The sequence below is a fragment of the Phocoena sinus genome, chromosome 5 (assembly GCF_008692025.1).
Source record: "Phocoena sinus isolate mPhoSin1 chromosome 5, mPhoSin1.pri, whole genome shotgun sequence".
Lineage (NCBI taxonomy): Eukaryota > Metazoa > Chordata > Mammalia > Artiodactyla > Phocoenidae > Phocoena > Phocoena sinus.
Window position 1 is genome coordinate 3,410,974 of NC_045767.1, and position 27,785 is coordinate 3,438,758.

General features: G+C 58.9%; 1 protein-coding gene across 5 annotated transcripts in view; it reads left to right on the forward strand.

Annotated features, from left to right (window-relative positions):
* Window positions 1–27,785, forward strand: part of ABLIM2 (actin binding LIM protein family member 2) — a 151,236-nt gene that overhangs the window by 62,615 nt on the left and 60,836 nt on the right. For all 5 annotated transcript variants that reach the window (XM_032633652.1, XM_032633647.1, XM_032633649.1 and 2 more), the window contains exons 5-9: window positions 381–507; window positions 3,482–3,575; window positions 14,100–14,187; window positions 18,672–18,730; window positions 27,133–27,210. In XM_032633652.1, the coding sequence (XP_032489543.1) occupies window positions 381–507; window positions 3,482–3,575; window positions 14,100–14,187; window positions 18,672–18,730; window positions 27,133–27,210 (446 nt within the window). The remainder of the gene's footprint in view (window positions 1–380; window positions 508–3,481; window positions 3,576–14,099; window positions 14,188–18,671; window positions 18,731–27,132; window positions 27,211–27,785) is intronic.

Here is a 27,785-nt window from a genome sequence, read left to right on the forward strand (position 1 = left end):
GCGAGGCCACCCAGAGCTCCTGCCATCATGGCACCCTGCTGCCCGGGCCATGCTTGGGGCAGTGCCCACTGCAGGGTGCCCCTGTGCAAGTCCACATCTGCTTCCGCAGGCCTAGACGCCCATCTCTGGAAGGTGGGGCCTCTGTCTAGTTCATCCTGGTATCCCAGGCGCGCGGCCCAGGCTGCACGCAGTCGGCACTCGATGCGCGCTCACGCTGGCCGTCGTGTAACGGCTGCGGCTGGACGGTTCCGTCTGTCCCGTCCCCAGGCCCGCTCTCACTGCCCCTGGGGTGTCTGAAGTCCCAGCGGTGCAGGGCTGCCACCCTGCGCCTCTCGCCCATACCCACGAGGATGACGGCTGTGCTCCGTTCTTTCTTCCAGGTTGCAAGGGCTGCGGAGTGGAGATCAAAAATGGCCAGTCCCTGGTGGCCCTGGAGAAACACTGGCATCTGGGCTGTTTCAAGTGCAAGACGTGCGGGAAACAACTGAACGCGGAGTATATCAGCAAGTGAGTGGGCGGGGCTCGCTGACCTGTCACCTGGGGGCGGGGCAGGGCTCGTCCTGTGCCCACCCTCCTGCCAGCTGCTCCCGTCTGTGCCAGGGGAAGAGCCCCGGCCGGGCCCCTCTCCCTACCAGCCTTGCTTCCTCAGTGTGGTTTGCAGAGACTCCCATGCTCTTTCTGTTCACTGGGACAGAGACTTTAGCGCTCCCGCCTTTGACCTTGTAAAACACCTCCCCACACCGCCCCTGGTGTCACCCTCGCCCGTGGAATTCGCCCCTCTTGCTGGTGCCTGCATCCCCTGCAGAATGCAAAGTGGACGTCAGCCGAGGCCGTCAGCAGAGCAAGGAAGAGAGGGCTGACCGGGCTCGGGCGTCACGGGTGTGACAGCACAGCCCCGTCTTCTGCCGCGGGGCCATCGGCAGCTCCCGCTGGCCGACACGGGGTCCCTGATGTGTCCTCAGGATGCGGCGGTGGCTGCTTTGGGGTGCGGGGGGAGCACCGTTATCCAGAGGCAGTGGGGAGGGAGCTTCTGGGGATCGGGCCCTGAGCAGAGGCAGCTGGTCTGCCAGGTGCATTCTAATCCCTGGAGATCAGGAAACTGAGTCGGGTGAGCCCCCAGACAGCACCGGGGAGGGAAGGGTTACAGGCTGAGCTCAAAGGAGCAGCTTCTCTGAGTGCAGAGCGGCTCCCTCCTGCCAGTTAGGGGCTTTTCTGGCAACTTCTATCAAAGGCTGTGCTAGTTCTTGACGCTCTGAGGGAATAGAACCATCGCAGGAATTGACTGGGGTAAAAGACTGCTGCAATAAAGCTTCAGAGAATAAAACCCGCACACATACATGCACGCGCACGCATGTGCCCGCGAGAGCGGGTGTGCACTGGGGGAATCCGAACCGGGTCGCCGCGTGTGCCGGTGTCAATTTCCTGGTGGACCTTGTACTCTAATTCTGTAAGATGTGAGCCTTGGGGAAACCTGGGGAAGGCCGTCCTGGTTTCTCTGTCCCGTTTCTTACAACTGTGTTTGGATCCGCAATTATCTCAAAATCAAACATTGCCAGTGAGAGTCGCCACATCAAGACGAGCCTCTGTCCAGGCTGGGTCAGGCTGGGGGGGGCGGTGGTTTCTGGCTGCTTGGGCCAGGACCTGTTGCCTCTGTCATAGTAAAGGGAGGGGGTGAGTGACACGCCAAGGCAGCCTTGGGGACAGAGCACTAAAAATAAAATGATGCCCAGCCCCCAGGGCGCTGCAGCCCCTCTCACCCACACAGCGTGCATGTTACTTAGCAGCCTCTGGAACAGCCCGGAATTCGTGATGAGGGCGTGGTGGTGTTGCCATGGAGACGTTATCTTTGAACCTCCTGGATTTGCTGCATGTACAGCCTTTTTTTGGGAGAGGTTGGGGCCCTGAGGTCAGGGCATTTGAAGGTGGACCCTAAGGGCCCAATATACATGTCCCCTCCCCTGTGGAAGGAAGGGCTGCTTCGTTTCGGAGGCTGCAGAGAAACACCGGGACCTCACCCCTCCTGCCGTCATCTGTGTGACCCAGACAAGGTCCTGAGCTTTGAGGAAAAGAGGGCGCCGCTAGCTGCAGTCTCCCAACAGCTTGAGGAATCTCACCTTCTGTTAGCAGCTGAGCAAAAATCAAAACCAAACTAGGGCTCACACGGCAACTTCAGCAGTGCGGGGCTGGGGGCGGGGGGGCGGGGATGACGCACCACAGTAACGCCCCCGACCCTGCACCCCCCCGTGCCAGTCGCCTCCACATCCGAGTCCCATTGGGCTGGACCTGGGGCCAGGGGGACAGCCCCGGTTGGCGATGACAATGACAGTGGCCTCAGCCACCGGGTGCCAGGTGCCGGCCATACCTTGTCTTCCTTAGACCTTGCACTTACCGATCCCACTTTACAGCCAGGAAGCTGAGGCCCAGACAGGTTAAGTGGCAGCTGGGACTCTGGGCGTTTGAGTGCAAGCCTGTTCACTCACCACTGCCCAGCAGGAAGCACTGGCACCACCTCCGACACCGTCACTGCCACTCGTCCCGTGGCGTTGACCCCATAGTGATAATTAATGAGCTCCGACCGCAGGCCAGATACTGTCCAGGCCTCGTGTCTGCGTTGTCTTCCGTCCACCACCTGCAAACCAGCTTCTCCTTACAGTTCAGTGAAGGGGGCTCGGCATTTAGGCAGCCCGCCCGCGGCTGCCCAGATATTCATGAGCAGTGCCCACAAGGCGTCCCGCTCGTCCCAATTTCCCAAAGCCACAAGCCACGCACGTGGCGCGTAGTAAGCCCGCCATTGCCGTGCGTGGGGAGCGTGGACGCGTCGCTCCTTCCTGCACAGCCTGATGTCCCTCGCCCCTCGGATTTCGAGAGCAGGAAGCTCCCGGCCATGCCCGGGAGTGTGAGGGTCGGTCCCAAGGCACACCTGCCACTTGGCATCTTGTCACCCTCAGACCTGGTCTCCAACGTGGGCGGCTTTGTCACACCCCCTTGTCGGCTCACGTTTTTCTCCAGCGCCCCAGACCCCTTTCAGAACGAGCAGGAAGCCACCCAATGCGTAAACAGACTATTTCCCACCCTGGATGTTAAACACCTGACAGAATGAACTGGAAGGAAGAGCCACGTCTGCGGAAACGTCTTTTATTTCCCAGACGCAGCTTTGATTCCTTGGGCTCAGCCTTTGGAGCCCTCCACCAGCCCTCACTCGCCCCCTGGGCAGGCGGCCCCACCTCTTGCACCTCAGTTTGTCCACCTGTGATATGGGACGATCTTTGTGGTATTTCTCTTGGGGCTGCCCTGATGACCGAGGGGCCGTGCTGGTGCCCGTAAGTGCCCCATACACGCTGTTCAAGGGCTGTGCTGTTACCCAGAGTAGGAGGAAGTGGGCGTTTGCCCCTTGGACGTGGCCGCTCTCGTTGGCGAGGACTCTGAGGGCTTGGGGGTCCTGGGGGTGCCCCCGCCGTCCTGACTGCCGGCTCTGTTGCAGGGATGGGCTGCCCTACTGTGAGGCCGACTATCACAGCAAGTTCGGGATCCGTTGCGATGGCTGTGAGAAGTACATCACGGGGCACGTGCTGGAGGTAAGGAGGCCAGCCTGGAGGCTGCAAGCATGACACTCGCCCGCTCTAAGTTCTTCTCTGGGCACTGGGGTCTGCCCGCCCCCTAGGAGTTAACAGAGAGGATAAGAAGGTGCCTCTCGTGGCGTCTGTGGTGTATGTTTGTGCAGGAACCCGCACCCCTGAGCCTCTGCCTCCCAGCTCTGCCAGAGGACACCTTCCAGGGTCTGCCCAGTGAGTGCCACCTCCTCCAGGAATATTTCCCTGCAACACTCTCTCACCTGTGCCCTTTACACGTTGACAGAGAGGTGGGAAGAACTTGCGATCCTGGTTCAGCCCTTTGGCATCTAGATGGGAAATCTGAGGCTTGGCGGGTTGCAAAGGGAGCCCGGGGGGCAGGGCTGGGTCCACAGAGGCGGACAGGTCACCCAGCGATTTCAGGTTGGGGCATTTCTGGGGTGCTGACAGGTGCGTTTCTTGGTCTGGGTGGTAGTTACACGGGTGTGTCCCTTTGTGAAAATAACACGTGTTATGCACCTTACTACATTTGTTCAGTAAGATCAATTCCATGGGGTGAACAGGACCAAACCCACCCCCCTGATGCTCTGGCCCAGCCTGCCCCTCCACCCCACTCTGCAGCCCCTCCTGGGCTCTGCACTGGGGCGGGTGGATGGGCCATCCCTCGGCGAGCATATGGTCTGTTGGGGAGGGCAGAGGTAACCAGAGGACCTGGGGTGTGGGGAGGGGGCAGAGCAGTGGGAGAGGAGGGGCCCTGACCCAGCCAAGGGGCTTGGGAGCCTTTTCCAAGGAGGTCACAGAAGCAGCCTCTGGGGGTGGGAAGACAGGTTGGGGTCTGAGGCCGCAGGGCCCAGGCCACCCTCCCAGACAAGGGCTTCTGAACCCTGGAAAGCCTGGGTCGGATTTGCATACTAGAGAGCTCCCTCAGGCTGCCGCTGAGGCTGGACTTGAGGCCGGGAGGCCGGAGCCCGGGAGCCCAGCGGTAGGGAGCTCAGAATGCCTTGGTCAATTGCATGTTGAGCACTGAGCTGCTTTTCTTGAAATTACACTTGACATCAGAGCTGCAGGGAGAGAGTTGCCCCAGGTAGCCGGGAGGGGAAGGGGGTGGCCACACCCACCCAGGGGCAGTGAGGCCCTCCCCACCACCTCCCCATTTCCCAGATGCCACAGCGGGGATGGTCCCAGGCTCTGTGCAGAGCTGTGCCCTTCTACGCCCAGAGGCCCCTGCGGGGGGGGGGGGGCTGTGATTACACCCTCATTGACTGTAGAGAGTTTGCAAAGCACAAATAAGGGGGGAAGTCACTGACATGCGATCATATTTAGCTGAACTCTGGCTGGATTCCTTCCAGTTTTTTCTCTCTCCACATGTCAGAGTTGGCATCAAACCATTTATACATCATATCCTGATTTTTTTCCACTCCCACGTCCTATTTAATAGGTCCCTATGTTTTTGTCTTGTGTTTTATGGGTCTTTTTGTAAACAGCCTTATTGGAACGTAGTTCACTTCACACGTGTAAAGTGTGTGATTCGGTGGTTTTTAGTATCTTCACAGAGCTGTGCACCCATCCCCACAGTCCATTTTAGGACGTTCTCATCACCTCAAGGAGAAGCCTGTACCCCTTAGCTGTCCCTCCCCTACACCCTGAGCCCGTGGCAGCCACCAGTCTACTTTGGTCTCTGTAGAGTTCCCTGTTCTGGACGCGTCCTATAAATGGAATCATCCACTACGTGGGGTCCTCTGTGATTGGATCTGTCTCACAAGATAACATTTCCAGGTGCATCGCACATAAGAGTGTTTCAGCGTTGCATCGTATTTCGTTGTAGGAATAGACCAGAATGCTTTAGGCTGATCATTCATTGTTGGACGTAGCACCGTTCTCCACATTTTTACTACGATAAATAACACTGAGATGAACATCTTCTTTTATTGCATTTCTAGTTTTCCTTAAGATTCATTCACAGAAGTGTAGAAACTGAGCCAACAGCCATGCACTTTGTCAGGGTTCTTGACACATAAATTGCTTTCCAGAAAGTTTATTCTGATTTACGTGCTTATCAACAGAGAACGATCTTTCCCATCTCCCACCCTGGGTGTAATCTTTATGAAATCCTATGTCAAGCTGATGGGGGAGAACGTGGGACCTCGCTGTGGTTTGCTTCCCTCCCACCCCTAGTGGTGCCGGGTCTTCTTTGTCATTTTTAGCCAATCAGAGTTCTTGCGTTTCAGTTATCTTCCGTCAGCATCGCCTGTTTCTACACTGGGGGCTCCATGTCTTTCCGACGGAGCTGGGCGGGTGGTCACGTGATGAGACTGTTGACATCTCGCCTGCTGAACACCTTGTATGTTTTTCTGGGGTACTGATCACGCCTCATGTTTCTACCCCCATCCTCCGAACGTGCACGAAGGATGAGTCCTCCCCCTGTACCCCACGGTGACGTCTCACCTGGCCCTCCCGTCTCTCCAGGGCTCTCTCCTCACCCAGACCCTGCTGCAGACCCTGCTCTGGGGGAGTCTGGGCAGCCGCCACCTCCGGCAGCAGCACTGAGGCTTCTGGAGGATGCCCCGGCCAGGGCCCCACCTGCCGCAGTGCCTGGCAGTTCAAGCCTGTTTCTCTCTGTTCCCCCAAAAGACTGTTCCAGACCTTCCTCGCTCTCCTGGGCTGCTGCCCTCCCACCCCAGCCGGCCAGCCACAATGACCTTGTCTAAGACTTAACAGAGAGAGGGTCAGACGTCACTCAGGGCTGTCTGCGAAGCTTCTATCCCACCCGCTCCTGCCCTTCCTGACAGAGGCTCTGTCTCTCCTCCCAGCCACAGCCCCCAACCCTGTGCTCTGGTCCAAACCCCGCCTGCCTCCTCTAGAGCCTTACCCTGCCATCTCCTTTCCTCCCTGGGGGCCGCAAGGCATCCTGCTGGTGGCTTGTTGAAACAGCTCAAGTCGCCCCCATTTAAAGAGACTAGAAACCTGTCACGCTCACCTGTCCAGGTCCACCAGCCGCTGCACCGTCTCTTCAAGCCGCTCCCCAGAGCGCCGGCCCCCTCCCGCCCTGCTTGGTGCCCTCACTCTGTGGGCCCGTGTCTGTGTGTCTGGGAGAGCGTGTGCCGGGCTATCGGCCACACGCAGGGCCGAGCGCACTCGAGCCCAGGGGGCCCAGGCGGGCTCCCGGTGCCTGTTCTTGGCCCGACCGCCTGGCATCCCCCTGCGTAGATGTTGCTTTGTGCTCTGTCTCACGCCACGCTGTGATACCTGATGGCCTTAGCGGGGAGCATCTTAGGCTCTGTGGGCTGAGCAGTTGTCGCTGCAGGTGTGTGACTGTAGCCTGGCCCGCTTCCGGCACCCTTTGGGGTGGGCGGGACACGCCAGCCCCGGCCCTGGCGTCCCGGTCACCAGAACCTCCTCGGGGATCCGAGGGGTCGTGTCTGCGGAGTGTCCCCCAGCTCAGCGCCGGCCACGAGGTAGCTGCTGGGGGCTGGAGGATAAAGAGCCTCCCGGGGAAGATGAATGCTTTTGTTTTCGCCCCTGCGGGCGGCGAGCTCCGCGGTGTGTAGCAGTTGAGTCAGCGGGACCTGCACAGCTCTGAGATTCCTCCCCAGCGAGGCGGCAGCTGCGGGCAGGCGGGCGGGGACAAGCCGGCTCCACAGAAGGGAGCAGCCACCGTGCTGGCACCACCTGGGCTCGGCCCAGAGCATGCTGGCACCCAGCTGGGTGTGCAGTGGGCTCTTGGGGGGCGGCAGGTGGCAGGGGACAGGACCTGAAAAAGAAAGAGAAGGATCCAGACCTCTGGCTGGAGGGTGAGGGCATCTCTGTGCCCCCGCTCTCTGCCCCCGTCCTCACGGTCACACTGCCTGTTCCTGCCAGCCTGTCCCGGGAGCGGGGCTAGACAGGGGCCGAAGAGGCCGACTGCTCCGACTGGGCTGTGGTGCCCGGACCCCGTGCAGGTAGGAAGCTCTCTGGGCCGATGGGGAGGCCACACTGGCGGCAGGTGGGTGGGATTGCAGGGAGCGGGGCAGATCAGCCAGGTGCAGGGGCCCCAAGGCACCTGCCACCCCACCCGGCTTTGCCTCCTAAGGTGTTTCCTCTCTGCAGCCTGAGTAGGGGAGCAGCCCGGGCCTCTTCCCCGCCCCTGCGGGAGCCCTCAATCTGTGCCGCGTCTGCATGCACCGGGCCCGGTGCCATCTTATGCTGGGCGCCCGCCCGTGAAATGTGCACTTGGTGGTAGTGCAGTTCCCCACACTCCCTCTGTCACTCTAAATATTTAACATCCTCCACTGCATGTTGTCTCGCATCCTGCGTGTCTGGGGTGTCTGTCCTGATGAGCCAGCTCCATGCCGGGTCTGGGTGTGGGAGCATCCTGGGTCCGGTGGGGACCTGGGAGGGGCTGACACAAGCCCCTTCCCCGTCGCGGGGTTGGCTGGCTGGGGCAGGGGGTGGGCAGGGCAAGGAGCAGAGGTAGGGGGCTGGGAGCAGCCCTGCTGCAGTGCTGGCTCCTGGGGATGGAGTCTCTCCACAGAGAGAGCTGGAAGGTGGCTGTGCATTGCCAGGGGACGGTGGTCTAAGCAGATCAACCAGCCCAGGGTTGGACGAGCGGAGGGGGTGTTGAGTGAGAGGGGGTCCCTGGCTGAGTCCCTGCCATCACGTTGTTCTCTACTGGTTCTCACAGTATTAGCAGGAACAGGTGGGCGGGGGCGGGGAATGGGGTGCGTCTTGGCCAGCCCCATCCTCCTTATAACCCTGGCGGGGCCTCTGTCTGAGCCCCACCTGCCTCCTGCAGCCTGGCTGTCTCCATGGTAATGAGAAGCCCAGGGTCCCTCTGGGACCACTAATTAATCCCTCCCTCCCTTTGTTCCTTCCTCTGTGCTTCCCTCCCTCCCTCCCTCCCTCCCTCCCTCCTTCTTCCCTTCCTTCCCTTCTCCATCCACTACTCACCTTCCTGAAGGCTCACTGTGTCCCAGCCTGGCCTGGGGGCGGAGTTCCCGGTGAGGACGGTGGCAGGGGTCCCCCTGCCTGACCTGGAGGAGCCCTGGAGGGAGGGGGGCAGCCAGCTGATAGTTTCTCCATTTCAGATGGACCCTCTCCTGCGACTCCCCACGCTGGTGTGTTTATTTCTGCCTCTTTTCTTTTCTCCTTGGCACTTCCTTTTCACCCTCCTAAGCCAGCAGGACTTTTATCACTGGGAGAAAACAAACCCTGAGTTCCGAACAAATAAAGGCGTTTCCTAAGGACAGAGGTGAAGTCAGCTTCCCAAGACCCCAGCTTCTCACTCCCTTTTTAAAACTTAATGAACGTGTTTATTTTAAAAACACTCTCAGAGGGAATACCTGTTTATCCTAAAAGAAAAATCATCCATAATGCATGTCATCACCCAGAAAAACTACCGTTAGCATTTAGACGTCATCCTTTTGGATCATGTGCACACAAAGACACACACGGACGCACACACACACGAAGACACACACAGACACACGGACACACAGACACAGAAATACTCGCAAACTTACACACACAGACACAGACACACACAGAGATACACACGGATACAGACACACAAATACACAGATACACACATAGAGACACACACAGGGACACAAAAATACACACGCATACATACGCAGACTCACACACACACACAGGGACACACAGACACACGCGGACTTGCCTTCAGCCTGATGCCACGCCCCTGCTCAGCACCCAGCAAGGATCAGTGTGTTCTGTCCTTGCCCTTAACCATTGGCCCGTCAGCACATTCCCAGGCATCGGGGTTGAAGAAGCCCGGCAAGGGCGCCACACCGACGTCCTTACTGCAGGACTTCTCAGAGCCTTGATAGCTGACGTGCCCGGAGGTGGAGTATGTTACTTCTCTGCTCCCACACTCACTGGTCAGAACCCCCCTGTCCTCTAGGACCCCGTTATGCATGCCTGGTGGGTACTGTTTTCTCGTTCAGAATATCTTTATGGGACAGCCCCTCTGCGTGCAGCTCTGCTCTAGGGCCTGGGACAGCAGAGAACGAGGGGACAAGGCTTAGTCCTGGAGCGGTCACCCGAGTCCTGGAGCTGGGGCAGAGAGAGGAACAGAGCCCAAACACAGTCAGGGAGCCACGCCAGCCTCCATGTGGTCCCCCAAGACCCCGAGCCCAGAGCGAGCCTGTCCCGAGGCCTGTGGCATCAGCAATGGGGAGGAGGCAGGGCTGAGTCAGGGGTTCTGGGGAGGGTCTTTGCTGACATGGCACAGAGCTGGAGGGCTGCCAGATGCTCCCCCCTCCCCCGACTGCATCCTTCCTGCTACAGATCTTGATTAGCTTCTCGGTAAATTGCATTTGATCCGTGCACTCTGGAGAGCAGGCCTTTCAAGATCCGGTTCCAGTTCTGGTCATTCAGGAAGGAGACTAAAGCTTCAAACTGGGGGCTGTGCCAGGAGCAGCCACTGGGAGCTGGCTGGGCTGGGGGATGTGTGCCCTGCAGCGGGGACCCAGGGGAGGGCCCAAAAGCAGGCGGAGGCACAGCCGCTTCTCCAGGGAATGGAAGAGGCCATGGATGGCTTTAGGGAGGAAAAGTGGGTGCCTGCTTCCGATGGGGTAGGGGAGGTCCATCCCTCCGTGCTTCCCACAGCTGGGGGAGGGGGGAGGGGTTGGTTGCTTGTCTCTGCAGGGAGGGGAGGGAGTTGCTGCAGCCCAGAGACACTGCCACATCTCCACGGTGCCAGGCCGGTCCCTAATGTCCACGGTAGGGCCGCGCTCAGTGCCCTCCACTCTGCCTGGGTACCGCTGAGGAACAGCGCTCGCTCTGTGCCCCCGGAGGCTGCGTTCCCAACGAGCCTGGTTCTGTCTGATTAAAGATGACAGCCGCTTGTCAGAAGGCACAAGACATCGTTTTCAAACCACACACCGCAAAATCTCATGGGCTTTTGATACACTTTTAAAATCTGCGCCATCTTGAGTCCCACCTGGGTAAGGGGCTGCGCTGCCTCCCGGGCTGGGGGCTGGGCTGATGGCACAGATGACTGAGGCCCTTCTACGACAGTTGTAGGGAGGGAAGGGCTCTGACGGAGCAGGGGCTGCTGCTGGGTTCCTATCACGTGGAACGCCCCGGCCACCGTGGCCACTGTGAGACAGAGCAGAGCAGCAGTGGGGGTTGATGCAAGGGGTGAGGACACTTTTATTTTGGACTTCACGAGCCTGTCTCAGTCGACTTGGGCTGCTATGCTATGAACTGCGAGGCTTAAACAACGGCTGTAGAGGCTGGAAGTCCGAGATCAAGGTGCCAGTGCACTGGGTTCCTGGCTTGGAGAGTGTCACCTTCTCCCTGTGTCCTCCCGTGGCAGAGAGCTCTGCTGTCTCATCTTGTAAGGACACGAGTGTCCTTATAAGACATCCTGGGGGCCCCACGTGGCTTTTCATGGCTGAATAATCTGCCGTTGTGTTATCACACTCACATTTGGACATTTGGGCTGGTTCCACCTTCTGGCTACTGGGAATAATGCTGCTGTGAAGATTTATGTACGCGTTATCGTGTGGACCCAGGTTTTTTATCTCTTTTGTTCTCTTCCTTTTTCCTAAATACCTAGGAGTGGAATCGCTGGGTTGTATGGTAGTTCTGTGTTTAACTTTTGGAGGCACTGACAGTGTTTTCCACAGTGGCTGCACCGTTTTACGTCCCCACCACCGATGTGCAAGGGTTCCAATTTCTCCGTATCCTCATTAGCACTTGTTATTTTCCCTTTTGTTTTGTTTTAATTACAGTCGCCCTCGTGGGTGTGAGGTGGTGTCTCATTGTCGTTTGGATTTGCCTTTCCTGAATGACAGTGATGCTGAGCATCTCTGATTTGCTTCTTGGCCATTCCTGTCTTCTTTGGGAAAAAAATGTCCGTCCAAGCCGTTTGCCTATTTTTTAACTGAACTGTTTGTCTTTTTGTTGTTGAGCTGTAAGAGCTCTTTATATATTCTGATCCTAAACACGTATCAGATCTGTGATTTGCAAATATTGTCTCCCATTCTATAGTTAACCTTTTCACTTTCTTGATAACGTCCTTTGATGCACAAAAGTTGTCAATTTTTATGAAGTCCAACTTATCTATTGTGTTGTTGCAGCTCACGCTTTCTGTGTCATATCCGAAAATCCACTGCCAAATCTGGGGTCAGCAAAATATACCCGTGTTTTCTTCTGTGGTTTTATACTTCTGTGGGAAAACTCTCTTACTGGCATGTAACACACAGAGGAGTCCGTGAATCTCACACACTGGACACACCCAAGCCACCAGCACCCAGACCAAGAAAACACATGCCCCGCACCCCAGACGGCCCCCTGGGGACCCCAAGGCAGCCACCACCCTGACTCTGACCGTATAGATTCATTTGCCTCGTTTTGAACTTTGTAAAAATGGAATCGGCTCCGCGGTGTCTGGTTTCCTTCCTCAGCCTTGAGTCTGTTCTAGGCCTCCAAGTTGATTGCTCAGGGTGTGGGGTTTGGGGGTGCGTGGGCATGGGGTGCACACCACAGAGTCAGGGACCACCCCCCCCCCCCCCCGGCTGGGGACAGAGGCCACAAAGGCCAGACTCCTGGGCGCCAAGCCTGGCTCCACCCCCTCCTGCTGTGTGACCTTGCTCAGCTTCCTCCACCTCTCTGTGCCCTGGTGGAAACAAAGGTGGTCATGAACCTCACCGGCTGTCACAGGATGAAGGCCAGTCAGTGTGTAAAGCGGCTTCTTGCCTCTCCCTGTAGAAATAAGCTGTATCCCCGTCGCTGCTGTTTTGGGAGACCAGGGGCATTTGCCAGCTGCTGGGTTGGGGGGTGCTTTCCAGAGGGAAGAGTGTGGATGCTGGGCCGGCCCCTGGCGGTGGCCGCAGGGCTGTTTCTCTGCTCAGCCTTAATTCTCATTGGTCGGGCTGGGGTTTCAAGCCTGTCCTCTTACAGACTGTCCCCACGGCTTTCTCTCTCCACCTGACTCACGTGTAGACATGCCGTGTAGACAGCAGTGTGTGCTTTCTCCCCCAAGTGGCTGTCACAGAACTCCTGCTGTCTGATGTCATGAGGGTGGGTTGTCCCCCCGACCCAGAGTGAAGGGGGTGCCTGCCTGAGGAAGGCGTGAGGACAGGTCAGAGGCCACAATGTTTAAAGCACGTGAGTCCTCAGTTGACACCTGGGACCTGATAGCAGGCGGTTAAAGCTACAGCACTGTTCCAATCCCCTGTTGGTACCTCAAGGACGGAGCTGCTCTGACCGCTCGGCATTTTAAGGCTGAAATGGCAGCTTCACCCTCACTCTGCCTGGGCCCGGTGCTGCAATGTGACCTGCTCCCCAGATGGATTCCTGAGACTAGGGGTTCCTGCAATGGCCCCATGCCAGGCCCTGCCCTCGAAGGCTCACTGTCTAGCAGGGAAGACTCACCCGAAATAATTGTCAAACGCTGTGAAAACGGGGCTGTGGGAGCCCAGAGCAGGGAAGCAATCGGGGGAAGCTTCCAAGAGGAGGTGGCGTTGGAGGTGAGATCGGGAACATTCCAGGTGGTCCCGGGTGGGAGAGTGGGGAGGGCAGTCCCGGTGGAAGGGGCTGCAGGTGCAAAGGCCCGGAGGCCGCAGAGCCGGCAGGACTGAGCACTCGGCATTCTCACGCTTCCCGGAACCATCCCTTTGCCTGGAGACACGGGTGGGCCACGCAGACTGACACCTCCGGTCCCACACGCAGGAAGGGAGTCTGTTCCGGATTCTTCCTCCCTGATACTCAGGGGTCCCCTCGGGCCTGGTTTGCCCCAAAGGCACCGGTGGGGAAGGGAAGGAAAGTGAGGTGCTTGTGATGAATTTGCACCCCGTTACTTACTGATTCAGGGGAGTATCTCTAATTCAGTTTCAGAGAGTGGCAATTAACCTTCGCATCTCAGGAAAGAGTGAGGGGGTCACATCCACATCTAGCGGCAGGCTGCAGCTCCACCCCACCCAGGTGAAGGAACGGTCAGTGTACAGTCATACCGAACACGGTATTTTGGGGTGATTTTTTTGGTACCATGTAGAAATAAGCCAAACTTGCCAATGTCCTTTGTTTTGGTTATTTCGGTATTAATATTTTAATCGATTTGAATGGGTTTCAAGAACGATAAAAACTGCAAAACGCTCATTGAGAAAACTGAGCGATACAGAGAGACAAAAAGAAAAGGATCTATCCCTTTCACCCCACCTGTCCTGTCCCTCCATCGGGGGAAATAACGTTAGGTCCTCCCTCCCCGCCCCACCAAGATACAGAGGTGCATGGGACCTGGCCCCCCTCTGCCTCCTGGGTGGGGCAGACCCATCCACCACTGAGCCGGGAGGAGCTGGCGACACAGCTGCTCTCCCGGAGGCCGGTCTCTGCTCCCAGGCATGGCCCCAGCAGGCAGGGGCCACATTCACACACCCTGGACGGCCTGGGGCACCACCGGTCCCGTCCCATCCCCCTGGGTGTGGGCTCTCCACCACACAGCCCGCCTTCCTGCCTCACCTGAGCACCTGCGTGAGGACGAGCCGTGCCCTGAGCAGAAATGCCTGTGCTTTGTGCTTTTTGCAGGCGGGGGAGAAGCACTTCCACCCTCTGTGTGCGCTATGTGTCGGGTGCGGCCGGATGTTCGCGGAAGGCGAGGAGATGTATCTGCAAGGTAAGAAGGAGAGAGCGTGCTGCTCGGGACCCAAGGGCACCCAACAGGCGGCCCCCGGGCCCACGCCCCGTGCCGGGTGTGCCCTGGCGTGTCAGCGAGCTTTCCCGCTAGTTAGGGAACGCCGCCCCCCAGCAGGGATGGGGGTCCAGGGCCCAGCAGGCTCTCCCCACAGAGCACCCACCAGAGTCGGCAGAGTGACAGCCTGCCCGGTTTTGCATCATCCATCCACGTGATGTCCGTGAACCTGAGATGGACGCAATAAGCGAAAGGCCAAATTCAAGAGCAAGATGCGGGAGTGTTGGAAATTTGGGTCCCACCAGCCAAACGGAAATGGATGTGGTCTGTGGTCGCTTCAAGCCTGTCCTGAAAGCCCCTCAGCCCAGGGTCCATGTCTCAGGGCTTTCCCCCGCACTACCCTCCCTTGATTGATGAGGGAGTGTGGAGACCACAGGCCGCTCCTGAGGCTTTTCTCCTGGTCAAGGGAGTCGCCAAAGTGTCGGTAAAGAGAGTTCTGGAGAAAAACATAGCCAACCTTCTAACCCATTTCGTGGCATTTCATGGGAAATCCCCAACCCATTCACCATTAAAATAATAATAATAACAATAGAATAAAGGCGAGACGTTCTGTGGCCACCAGACCTGGAGAAGCAGCAGGTGACAGCCAGTTGCCCCCTCCCTCCTTCTGCAGTGACCCTGTTCAGCTTGTTCCTGCTTTTGTTCAAAAAACTGCACCAACGCTCAGACCGGAGCACCCAGCTCCCAGCTATTGCTTTACATGTTTATTCACCGGGGTCCTAGGAGTTCTCCTTCGAGCTACACTTAGTTTTATCATCTTGAAGACCCACCCCATCCCTGTGGCTTATTCATTCCCAAGCCTTGATAAAGAAAGATTATTTGGACACTTGTCAAAACGGTAGGAAGATGGTATATTCAGGACACGGCAGAAGGTGGGAGGGGAGTCAGGCCAACTCCGAATTCACAAGGACGGGGGATTTATAGCCAAGGAGGGGGTGGGGATTAGGGGGGGACGGGTGGATGGAAAATTACCAAGAGGAAAGGCCGAGAAGGATTCCTGCTGAAGACAGGCCAGCGGCCTAGACGCAAAGTCAGTGGTGGGGCTGAGGCTCACCAGTGCCCTCGCTGAAACTGGGCTCGCAGGTTGAAGGCCTTCCCCGAGGGGCCTGGGCGGGTTGGGTTAGATGCTGAGACGCCCTGTCTCTGTAGTCACATTGTCTTTTCAAGGACGTCAGTGTCTCCGTGACCCTGGAGGCAAGCTGAGTAGGGCCAGACGGGCCATTGGATGACCTCACCCGGCGTCCTTCTAGGGCCGTGTGTCACACAGGCCTCCCTTTCTGAGACTGAACCTCGTGGGGTGACGTCAGCCAGGACTGCCTGGTCCCCAGTGTCCCCTCTTGTTCTTCAGTCTTGAGAGCTTATGAAAGGGGTCCTTTACGTATGTCTGGGTGGGGAGGGGTCACCCTGCCCGAGGCGCCCACGCCCACTCTAAGTGGCACCTTCAGGACGTACTGACGCCTAGCACAGTGACATCGAGCCGGCAGCTTGGGGACACGAGCTGGCCATCAAGGGGACCCAGTCTCAGAACAAAGATGCTCTTCATGGCCCTGGGCTCCCTGTTTCTAATGCGGGACCTGCCCTGACTTTCTGTGGGATGTCGCAGCCCAGCCCGTCCCCTCCCAGCCTCTTTCCCAGTCTGTGCCGGAAAGGTTCAGACCCGGTTGGTGATTTTCACGCCCCACTCCACGGAGCACCAGAGTCCCACGGTGAGGGGCCCCTTTGGGGCTCTGGCCCTGCCCTGCACGGACACCCCGAGACCCTCTGCCTGGTCCACCTGGATGCTGGGGCTCCAGGAGGGCCTATTTGACGGGTGAATCCCATGCAGTAAAAGTTCCAAGGGGCAGAGGTCCCAGTGAGCCCTTTGGCCTCCGAGGGAGATGAGGTGCCCCCCCGCCAAATACCAGCACTGCCACCCAGCCCTGGACTCACCTTCCTGTCCGCAGACTCAGTGAACATAGGCGGGGGAGTCTGACTCTCACTAATTTTCAGGGAGACCCAGATTAAAATAACGCGTTGATGTTATTTTTCCCACTGGGTTGACGAGGGTTAAAAGGAAAGACACATCCCCATGCTATGGGGATTGGAGGAAAAGGGCGTCTTACCTGGCTTGTGGGCGAAAACTGGGAAATTGCCAAGATGCCCCAAGAGCCTTAAAAATGCCCACACCTGGGCTTCCCTGGTGGCGCAGTGGTTGAGAGTCCGCCTGCCGATGCAGGGGACGCGGGTTCGTGCCCCGGTCCGGGAAGATCCCACATGCCGCGGAGCGGCTGGGCCCGTGAGCCATGGCCGCTGAGCCTGCGCGTCCGGAGCCTGAGCTCCGCAACGGGAGAGGCCACGACAGTGAGAGGCCCGCGTACCACAAAAAAAAAAAAAAAAAAAAAAAAATGCCCACACCCTCTGAGCCAAGACCCCACTTTTAGGAAGCCCTCAAGTAAATCAGAGAGATGGCGTGGAACTCATGTACAATGGACTCCCCGCACCTTTTTTTTTTTAATATAAATTTATTTATTTGGCTGCATAGGGTCTTCGTTGCTACACATGGGCTCTCTCTAGTTGCGGCGAGTGGGGGCTACTCTTCGTTGCAGTTGCGGTGCGCTGGTTTCTCATCGCGGTGGCTTCTTTTGTTGTGGAGCACAGGCTCTAGGCACGCGGGCTTCAGTAGTTGTGGCGTGCGGGCTCAGTAGTTGTGGCTCGCGGGCTCTAGAGCGCAGGCTCAGTAGTTGTGGAGCACGGGCTTAGTCACTCTGCAGCATGTGGGATCTTCCCGGACCAGGGCTCGAACCCGTGTTCCCTGCATTGGCAGGCGGATTCTTAACCGCTGCGCCACCAGGGAAGTCCCTCCCTGCAACTTTATTTAGAAATAAAACTTTGGAACTAACAGGCAAGGGGCAGATAGAGACATTCTCATCAATCCGTACGATGCAATATTATGCAGCCCTTAAAGTTACAGTTTTGATACTTGATTACGGGGAGAAATACTAAGACACTTCTAAGCAAAAATCGCAGGATACAAAACTGTGTACCTACGTTGTATTTAATATGTATGTGTGCGCTGCAAGACAGCCCGACCCAAAGTGGGTAGGAGGTTACAGATGATTTTAATTTTCCTATATATCCTTTTTTAGGCTTGTTTAAATTTTAATCAAAAAAACAGCTATTACCTTTGTAATCAATCATAAACAATCTTTTTAAAAAAGGAAAGCTTATGCACAAACCAACCAAGGCCCGGTCTCTCTGGGAGCTCCGGGTTGGTGCAGCTATTTTCCCAGGGAGGAGCAGAAATAAGTTCCCTTCCCCGGCGTTAACTCACGTGACCTGGAGGCTTTGCAGGCGGAAAAGGGGTGTAGCTCCTTTCTGCCACCACACTTTTAAGCCCCTGCTGTGTGCCGGGCCCCTACTATGTCCACTCTGTGTGGCTTGTTCGGGGGATGTGAGAATGGGATGGACAAGGCTCCCACCTCCACGCGGGGCGTGGGCTGTCCTGGCAGTGGTGGATGTAAACGCGGACACAGCAGCCGTGGCCACCCGCACAGGGTGCGTGAGTGGAGTACGGATGGACGGAGGGAGAAAGGGGGCCGGGCTGAGGTTCAGGGAGGCCCGAGGGGGGAAGCAGGTGCTCTGGGCCCTGAAGTTATTACCCCTATTTAGTTATATTAAATTCTGCCAGAGGCCTGAACAGGTGGGATTATTGTCGGCCCTGTGTGCAGGTGGGAAAACTCTGAGACTCGGGGAGGTCGAGTTTGAATTAGAAAAGAGCAGGGCCCTTGGGGTCCTTGGGGTGCTTGGTGACCTGTTACCTTGAGGGTGGCGCCTGTAGCTGTGGAAGCTGGGCGGGGCCGGCATGAGCGAGACAGCTCAGACACCCCGCGAGTGAGTGCGGGGTCGGGCCCCCAGCCTGCAGCCCTCATCTTCACCCCACACCTAAGGTTCCCACCTGAGGGTCCCCGAGGAGAGCCCTGCCCCAAAGCCCTCATTCCCCAGGCAGGTCCCACTGGGCTCCAGCCCCGCACCGCGCCCATGGCTGGGCCTGGCCACTGCCCACCCGCACAGAGAGGAGCTGGTGCAGGTCGCACGGCAGCCCCTCTTCTCTCGCCTGCCTCTGAATAGAAGCCACCCGCAGAGCCCCTCCTCGGAGAAGCCTCGTCTGGGTGCCCGGGGTTCTGAGGGACCCCATGGGAGCATCAGCTCGTGGTGGGTCGTCTCCTATCTGTTTCATGTCCTTCCCCTCCCGGTGGGGCTGTGAGCCCCCGTGATCGGCCCCAGGCCCAGCCCTGACCTGTGACTCCGGCACAGACGAAGGGGAGTGAGGGTCCGAGTGTGGACGCCAGCTCCCTCCTCCTGACACTCCGCACGGCCCCTGCATCTCCGGAAATAACACTAACACTTCCCTCTTGGGAATCTGTCCACAGGCTCCTCCATCTGGCACCCGGCATGTCGACAGGCAGCCAGAACTGAAGACAAAAGCAAGGTTGGTGGAATTCAGTCTCTTCCGATGTCTTTCCCCCGGCTTTTGCGCTATCATCACACGGTTAAGAGGACGCTGGCTGCGTCTGCAGGCTTGCCGGCCAGTCCCACCAGGCTACGGGGCAGGTGGCCCGAGGCCTGGCGAGGTTGAGGTGTAAACAGGTAGATCTGCTGCTGGGTGGGACCAGGGCCCTTCCCGCACTGGCCCTGCCGACCTCTTCCTTTGTTCAGTGGACACTGATGGTTGCAAAAGTTTTGGGATAACGGCAAAGTTAGCGGGTCTCCAAACAGTCCCAAGACCGTCCATACTTCTGACACCAACGGCTAGTTCGAGGGGCCCTCACAGTTGCCCGCAAGTTCATTAATGTTTCTGAAGGGCTCACAGAACTGTTACAGCCCCGGTTATGGTTTATCCCGGCAGGGGGCAGGGGGAGATACAGAGTGAAGTCAGCCCAGCATGGGGCAGGGTCCAGGAGGGGTCCGGACACACGGTGCCATCGTCTTCTCCCCGTGGAGTCCAGACTCGGCCCTTCCCAGTGACGGGTGACAGCGCACACGGAGTATTGCCAACCAGGGAAGCTCCGGGGCCAGAGACCTTATCGGTGCTCCATTAAATGACTGATTGATTGGTTGGTTGGTTGATTGGTTGCCATGTGGTTGATTTCACTCTCCAGGTGACATGACCCAAGACCACCAGAATCATAGGGTTGGTCTTTCTGGCATGGCCAGCCCCACTCTAAGAATTTTGGGTGCAGTTAGCCCCCTCCCTAAACAGAGACATCCTATCGGGTACGATCACCTTCCAGAAACTAGAGCAAGACCACCCTCTAGGCCAGGCCAAATTCCTTGCCCCTCAGAGGCCCTGTGCTGGGCGCCAGGCTGCAGGTGCAGGGTGAGAAAGGAGGCCAGCATGCCTCTGACCCTTCCGGGGCTGGCGTCCCAGAGAGAGGCAGAAATCAACGCCTCGGCAGGTGGATCATGCAGCAGTGGTTGGCGGGGCAGGAGAGCGGGGGAAGGACCGACCTCACCTGGGATGGTTGGGGGGGTGGGGGTGCAGGCGGTCCTCCAGAGGAAATGAGCGAGAGCTGAGCCAGAAGATGAGACGGTGCCAGCCCTGAAGAGAGGAAGAGGGAGTGGGGTTCCAGGCAGGGTGGGGGTTCATGCAAAGGCCCTGGGGCAGGAACAGGGCAAGCTCCCTTTGGCTTGGGTGGCGGTGGGCTGAGCAGGGGAGGGGTCCCGCTGCCCCCGGGCTGCCGCGCCTCCGTGCTCACTGCTCCCTTTCTCCCCTGCGCCTTCGCAAACGCGTTCCTTCGGCCGGAGATGCCCTCTCGTGCCCTTGCATCACGCATCCTGGCAAACTCCTCCTTTGGGTTTTAAGATTCGCCCAGAACGTCAGCCCCTGAAGACCTTGCCAACTCCTGCTCCTGCCCCGCGTCCACGGCTCACACCCCGCAGGCAGCTCCCTCTTCACTAAAAGCCTGGAGGAAAGGCTCCAGTCTCTCCGTCCTGAATTCCCGGCTCCCACACGAGTCCTGGCAGGTGACACACTCAAGCGTTTGTGGGTTGAAGGAACGAAGTGAATACAAGTGAACTGCAGCCCAGGGGACCACAGGCCCTCGAGGGGAGGTGTGTCAGCCAGCTTTGCTCTGTCAGGCACTACCAGGCCCTGTGCCAGGGGGCCCCCCACCCCTGCAGGACCCCCACTGGGAGCCACGCCCTGCCGGGCCCCGGGATAGCGCAGATGGTCCGCGGGCGGCAAGTGGTGTGTGACCCACAGGACTTCTGGCCCGGCCTCAGGACGCCAGCAACCCCTGGCTTTCCACTCTGTCGCCCATGCGTGGTGTCCCAGGCATGCCAACCCTTTTAAAGCCACCAGACAGGCTACGGATGAGCCGGGTGGCGGTGGGCCCTTGAAGACCCTGGCTACTCAAATGTCGCATAACAGCGGGTCTGCATCCGTGTTTGGGAGATGGACAGGGAAACTGCTGCGGGGGGCGGGGGGACGCACGGGGTTGCTAGCGTGGCTGTGTGTGGTGTGCAGAGTGTCGCTGGGATCACTGCAGAGTTCAGACCCAGCCTTCTCGGACCCAAGCCCGTGGGATACCCAGAATTCCTTTCGGGGGTGAGGGGCTCGCTCTGCTGGTGGCAGCTCTGGGTCAAGAGGCCGAGGTGACCGGGGTCCCTGGGTGGAGGCGGGGACGGGCTGAGAGGAGCAGAGGCTGGAGGGTCAGGCAGGTCCCCCGGGAAGAGCGTGGGAGACCGGCCGATCCGGGGGTCTCGGTGGCTCCCTGCGACTCTCCGGCAGCTGTGTTTGGCAGGAGGGACCGTTGCCCAGAGGAATTCTGCTCCAGGAGGAAAGGGGCAGAGCTCTGCCGTTGAGCGTGCTTTGCTCTTTACTGTGGACGCTGGTTCTGTTCGTTGAGTCCTTCACTAATACCTTGCACTGTGGGAGCGAGGGGTCAGGGCTGCAGAGTCCCCCCACCCTTGGCTGTGGGGGGTGAGCAGAGCCAGAGCAGAGACCTGTCCCCAGACCTAGCAGACACCGCGGGGGCTCAGGGCTTGGGAATTCCTGGTGGGGCTGGATGGAGACCCACCTCATGAGCTTTGGCCCACGAGACGTGATGGGGGCATGGGCTGGAGGAGGGGACCCTCCTCGTACCGGGCCCTCGGGCTGGGTGGGACCCAGCCCAATTCAGCACACTCTTGCCAAGCCCGTTCTGAAAGAACTGAAGAGGGAAATCCTCACATTCTCTTTAGCAGTTGATTTCAGTGGGTTTGGAAGCCGCTGCTTTGGGGGCATCTGCCCCTTCGTGATTCATTCATGGCACTCGGCTTGCGGCACCGAGGTGACTAAATCTCAAGCCCTGCTGTTCCTGATAGAGGCGGGAACAGGTGGGCTTAGGTGCACGTTACGTCCGAGGGCCGTGGGGACCGTCCTGCTACCCCTGGTGTGTCACGGCGACCTGGGGAAAGGTGACCCTGAGCCGGGGTGGGAGGGCTCCGCGGAGGAGGACCACGTGCCCTGGGTCCTCTGTGTCCCCAGAGCCTCCCCTGACCAGGTCGGCGTGCCCAGCACCAGCCCCTGGATTCTGGACCCACTGTTGAGCTGGCCTCAGGCTGCTGCCAGGCCTGGTGGCAGCAGCCACCTCTGCTCCCAGCCTGGAGGCCACTGGCCCAGCGGAAGCGAGGCTCTCTGAATGCTGCAGGCTGGCAGGACAGGGAGGAAGGGAAGGCTTGTTGCCCCGGGGGCTGGTCATTGCCCTGGACTTGGCTTCCTGGGCTTGTTTCCACAGATGCTTTGGGAACATTTGGGGCAGAGGCCAGCAGCCTGACAACAGTTGCCCTTCCGTGTCCTGGGACAGGATCCAGGCCCCAGTCATGCCCTGCTTGTCCCTTGTTTCACCCTCCCCGGGTCCCAGCCCCACCTCCGCCCCTCAGAGCTTCTTCTGTCTTGCCCGGGAAATGAGAATAAACTCTGGGCCTGGTGGGCCGGGCAGTGAGTGGGCACATCAATGGGTGGACAGGGCAGTGAGTGGATAGGGCAGTGGTGGGCGGGGCAGTGAGGGGGTGTGGCAGTGAGTGGACAGGGCAGTGGTGGGCAGGGCAGCGGGTGGGCGGGACAATGAGTGGACAGGGCAGTGGTGGGCAGTGCAGTGGATGGGCAGGGCAGTGAGCAGGACAGTAGGTGGACAGGGCAGTGGGTGGATGGGGAAGTGGTGGGCAGGGCAGTGGGTGGGCGGGGCAGTGAGGGGGTGTGGCAGTGAGTGGATGGGGCAGTGGGTGGACAGGGCAGTGTGTGGACGGGGCAGTGGTGGGTGGGGCAGTGGGTGGGTGGGGCAGTGAGGGGGTGTGGCAGTGAGTGGATGGGGCAGTGTGTGGACAGGGCAGTGAGTGGACAGGGCAGTGGTGGGCGGGGCAGTGAGTGGACGGGGCAGCGGGTGGGTGGGGCAGTGTGTGGGCGGGGCAGTGTGTGGACAGGGCAGTGAGTGGACAGGGCAGTGGTGGGCGGGGCAGTGAGTGGGCGGGGCAGCGGGTGGGTGGGGCAGCGTGTGGGCGGGGCAGTGTGTGGACAGGGCAGTGTGTGGACAGGGCAGTGGTGGGCTGGGCAGTGGGTGGGCGGGGCAGTGAGGGGGTGTGGCAGCGAGTGGACAGGGCAGTGGTGGGCGGGGCAGTGAGTGGACAGGGCAGTGGTGGGCGGGACAGTGAGTGGACGGGGTAGTGGTGGGCTGGGCAGTGGGTGGGCGGGGCAGTGAGGGAGTGTGGCAGTGGGTGGGTGGGGCAGTGAGTGGACGGGGCAGCGGGTGGGCGGGGCAGTGGGCGGGCCGGGCAGCGGGTGGGTGGGGCGGGCACAGATGAATTTCCCTGGGCACTCAGGTCCCCTTGGAGATAGTTCTCCAGCCAGCTGACTGCTTCCTGCCCCGGGGCAGGGAGAAAGCTGTACTTTTCTGTATTGTTCGCTGCCTGCAAGGTGACTAATGTGCATGAACCAGCCAGACCCGGTCAGCTCCGGGTCAGCCCAGCGGGGTCTGCTCAGGGGGCCATCAACCCCTGAGAAGTGCAGCAGAGGTGGCGTCACTAACTCCCTCTGAGTCCGGCCTGTGGGTGGAGGCAGCTCCACCGTTATGTGGTAAATCCAGACGAGAGCTAACTCACTCGTCTGGAGGGCTGCTCAGCAGTCATCTAACTGGTGCCCCTCGCGCCAAGCCCAGTGGGCTCCAGGACCCCCGGGAGCCAGCGCCATCTCTGCGTCCAGCAGCAGGGGCCGGCACCGGAGTCCGTGCCAGGCCGAGCCAGGAGAGGGCGGGCAGTCCTTCCTCACTGCCCGGAAGGCCTCCCTGACTGCGTGCTCCCCCGGGGGATGGGTGCCCCCCCAGACAAGGACGTGCGTCTGCTGAGCGTGCCCAGGGAAAACCCGTCGGAAGGCTGTGGTCCTAACTGCCCGTCCCCAGTGCATCGTTGGGCAGTGGATCACGTGGTCATTCAACACACAGCCACTGAGCACCTGCTGTGTCCCTTCTGGGCTGGGTACCGGGAACACAGAGGTGAATAAGACCAGCGGGTCCCTGCCCTACAGGAGGGCCCACGTCCTCTGGCGGGGGAGACAGATGGGCAGGCTCCAGGGTGCAGAATGCTTGCCTGTGACAGGGGGAGGGACGGGGCCAGCTTCCCGGAGCTGAGACTTGGCAGATGTGCGGGAGAGTGGGTCCCAGGGCCCCGACCAGAGGAGCCGCGATCTGCTGGGGATTGCATGAGGGTTTCAGAGCCATAGCAGGGGCGGCCCCGTGTCAGCTGAGTGGCTGAGAGGAGCTCCTTGCGTGGAGAAGGTGTCCGGGGACAGCCGGGTATGCTCCTGCTTGGGTGGCAGCAGAGCGAGCCTGGACTGACCGGGCTGGTCCCCCGGCTGCAGGTTTCCACGGTTACCATTTCAAGAGCCCATGTCCTTCCCCACCCCCACCCCAAACCCGGGGCACAGAGGTCCGGGCTGCTTACCGCGGGGGCACCTGGGGGGAAGCAAGAGCCCCTGCGCCGACTGTGAGGCCGCTGAGCAGGGAGAAGACAGGCTTGTTGAGATGGTCCCAGAGGCCCAAACGCAAGGACGGGGTGACTGAGCATGAGTGAGAACGTTTTAGTGGAATTCGCAGAGGCTGCCGGGGTGGGAGAGCAAGTCTTGGGGTTGGACTCCGCCTCTGCGCAGCTGTGTGACCTTGGGCAAATCACTAGCCCTCTCTGAGCCTCAGCCCCTAGGCTTTAAGTTGGAGACGAGTGGGTGCTGACCCCTCACGTGGTGTCCATGCAGCTTGTTTGGGACCTTAATGAGAGCCAGGCGCCCCCGTCACTGTTGTAGGACGATGCTTCCCGGGACCAGGCTGAGCGGTGGGGACAGGGCTGGGTGAGCTGCCCGGCCCTTTGCTGGTGTGAGCAAGGCCCTGGAGGACACAACTGGGTATTGGGTTTGATGGTGAGGCTCCTTGGAACGAATTGGAGTCAGGGTAGGGAGAAAGTGAGAGAAAGCCCAGGTCTCCTGACTCTGGGAGAATCACCTGGACTTGGCCCCCTCGTGTCTGGGCTCCCTGACCTGTGGGACGCAGGGACGCCCTGGCCCTCTCCGGGGCTGGGAACCTGGCACAGGGAGGAGAGCACCGTGCCGCCACCCACCTGCCTGCTCGGGACCCTGAAACATGCCAGAGCAAACCCAGGCGCCCGCTGCCGCTCAAAGAGCCCAAGCCCCCTTCCGTCGGGGTCGTGGTGGCAGTGAGCCGGTGCCGCCCCGCCTGTGCCGGGAAGTGTCCCTCTCGGTCTGGGGGACAGTTCTTGTGTCACTGCTGCAGCTCTCAGCTTAGGGGCACTTTTCTTTTAAAACGACCGGTGTTTGTCGGCTTTGCAAAGAAGGGGCTTCCTGCCGTGAGCTGGAATAAACTGAACTGAAATAAAAGTAAGGACGATTTACCAGTGCCAAGCCCCTAGCAGGCTGTGCCTAAGTCCTCAGAAACAGAAAGCACCTTCCAAGCAGCTTTTTCCGTTTCATAGAGAAGGAAGCTGAGAGTCAAAGTTTTCTTTCAAATATAGTAAATGTGTATGTACATCATTTTTGCTGGTAAAATAGGCAGCCTGGCCACAGGGACAGTGATAAAACAGACCCAGTGTTACTGGCCTCCGACGGTGCATCTCCTTTGCAACAGCACTTGACGTTGTGTTTTACTGGGGGTGGCCGAGCCTCAGGGGTCTGGCTGAGCTCCTTGAGGGACCCCAGCCCCTGCCTGCGAGGGGCCCGGGGAAGCAGGGCAGGCCTCAAGAGGATGCCAGGGTGATAACTGGGGCAAGGAGAGGGGATGGACCAGCTGGACGAGTGACCGAGTGCAGAGATGACCACGGAGCGTCACCCTCTCCCTCTTCTCTTTCCCTTCTAGATACAGAACCAGGCTCCCAATCAGGTTTACCCAGGCACCACCCCCTATGCCTTTCAGGTTTGTCCCTCCCACTACTGTGTCGGCCTCACATCTGGTCCTGGTGTTGTTCCATTCTCGCTGGTGTTGTGCTGAGTGTAGCCAGAGCTGGGGGTCATCCACTTGGCGGGGGTCCATGATGGGCGTTAGTGTCCTGGGGCTGCCATACAAAATGCCACAGACTTGGGGATCTTCAACAGCAGAAATGTATTTTCTCACAGTCCTGGAGGCTGGACGTCCAAGATCAAGGTGTGGGCAGGTTGGTTTCTCCTGAGGCCTCTCTCCTGGGCGTGTAGAGGGCCGTCTTCTCCCTGTGTCCTCACACGTTATCCCTCTGTGCATGTCTGCGTCCTAGTCTCCTGTTCTTATAAGGACACCGTCAGGTTGGATCCAGGCCTGTCCTAAAGACTCCGTTTAAACCTAATTGCATCCTTAAATGCCCTGTACCTCCAAATACAATCGCATTCTGGGGTACTGGGGTGTTGACTTCAACGTATGCGTTTTGGAGGGATGCAATTCAGTTCATAATGCGGCCCCTCCCAGGCTGCTGGCACCACTGCAGCAGGTGTGGACCACTGAGAGGGGCTGGACAGAATTCCAGGGAGTGGGAGGAAGGGGCCTGCTAAGAAAACAAGAAAGGAGCCGTGAGTGGGTAGGGAGATGGGGGCGCTTTGTGAAGATGGGTCCCATTTAGGCGGGGCAAGTGGGAGGTGTGGAGAGTTAGGTACGTGGGTGGTCCCAGCAGGGGTGAGGACTGGACCAGGAGAGGGTCCAGGAGCTACCCGGTCACGCCCGACAGGTGGGGATGGACACAGGTGCAGCGAGAGGGGTGGGAGCTGGAGAAAGGCAGGGTCCTCACAGTGATGGGGGGCCTGACGTGGGGGAGTGGAGGAGATGGACTGTCATCTCGGGGATGTCACCTCGGGGATGCAGGAGTCATGGTCAGAACCGAGGGAGGAGGGGCGGGGGAATGGTCCCAAGCCACAGCGGGCACGCGAGGAGCAGGCCACAGACGTGACGGCCGCCGAGTCAGACAACAGAGGCGGGGCTGGCGGAACGAGCTGCGGTACCTCCCCCGTAATCCACATGGAGAATAAGGTCTCCGAGCAGCACGGTTCCGCCTTTGCCGTTGGAGCGCGCAGAAACACGGAAACTGCATCGCTTGCTCTCATCCTCCGAAAAACAGATAATGTTGACGCCGTGAAAGCTTGGTGATCACGGGAGCGATTCCGGCCGGCGCTGAAAGCGTGGCTGTTTGCTTGCAGCCAGGGTCACCTGCTGTGTCCTCTGATTACAGCTGTGCTGTCGTTCATTCAAGCCTACATGCTTATTTGAAGAATTCTTTCAACCTGCAAATAAAAAGTATCTCGAGAGCCGGCATTTCTGTTGAGTGTCATTGCCTCTGAAAGGTTCTCCGCGTTGACAGTCTGCTTCAGCCTCCTCCTGTCTCCTCCTCTCCTAGGAAACCAGAGCCTCTTCAGAGAGCATCATTTCCGTCCCTGCTTCCAGCACCTCAGGGTCTCCGAGCCGCGTGATTTATGTAAGTTGGATTCTCTCTGTGGAGAGTGGGGAGGGGCCCCGGGGCCTGGGGTCGTTGCTGAGTGTGCCCTCGGAGTGGGGGGCCGGGGCCAGCACCCCCCGGGGGCCGAGGGAGCGATTGGTGCAGACCGTGAGGCTGGGTCGCAGCCTCCAGTGTGGATGTGCTGTGCGACCACGGCCGCCCCGTGATGTGGCGACAGGTGCGCAGAGAGGTGTGCTCACAGCTGTGGTTACAGAGGTGACGGTGAGCCACATCCGCATCGCCACAGCCAGGACTCACCTGCGTAAATAACACTCGGGCCCGTGTCACAAATAACAGTGCCGATCTGTGCCTGCTGCTGTGGGAAGTTCCTAACGTGTTTTTAGAAGAAGCATGTGAAGGGCAATACGTGTTATGTGATCCCATTTTCGTTTGTGTGTGTATGTATTTGTGTGCACATGTATGTATGGGTGTGTGTGTGTGTGCGTGCGTGTGTATTGTGGGTATGTGTGTGTGTATGTGTGTGTACGTGCACATACAAGTCTAAAAATGATTGCGAACATTTTAACGAATAGTTAATAACAGTTACCTCTGGG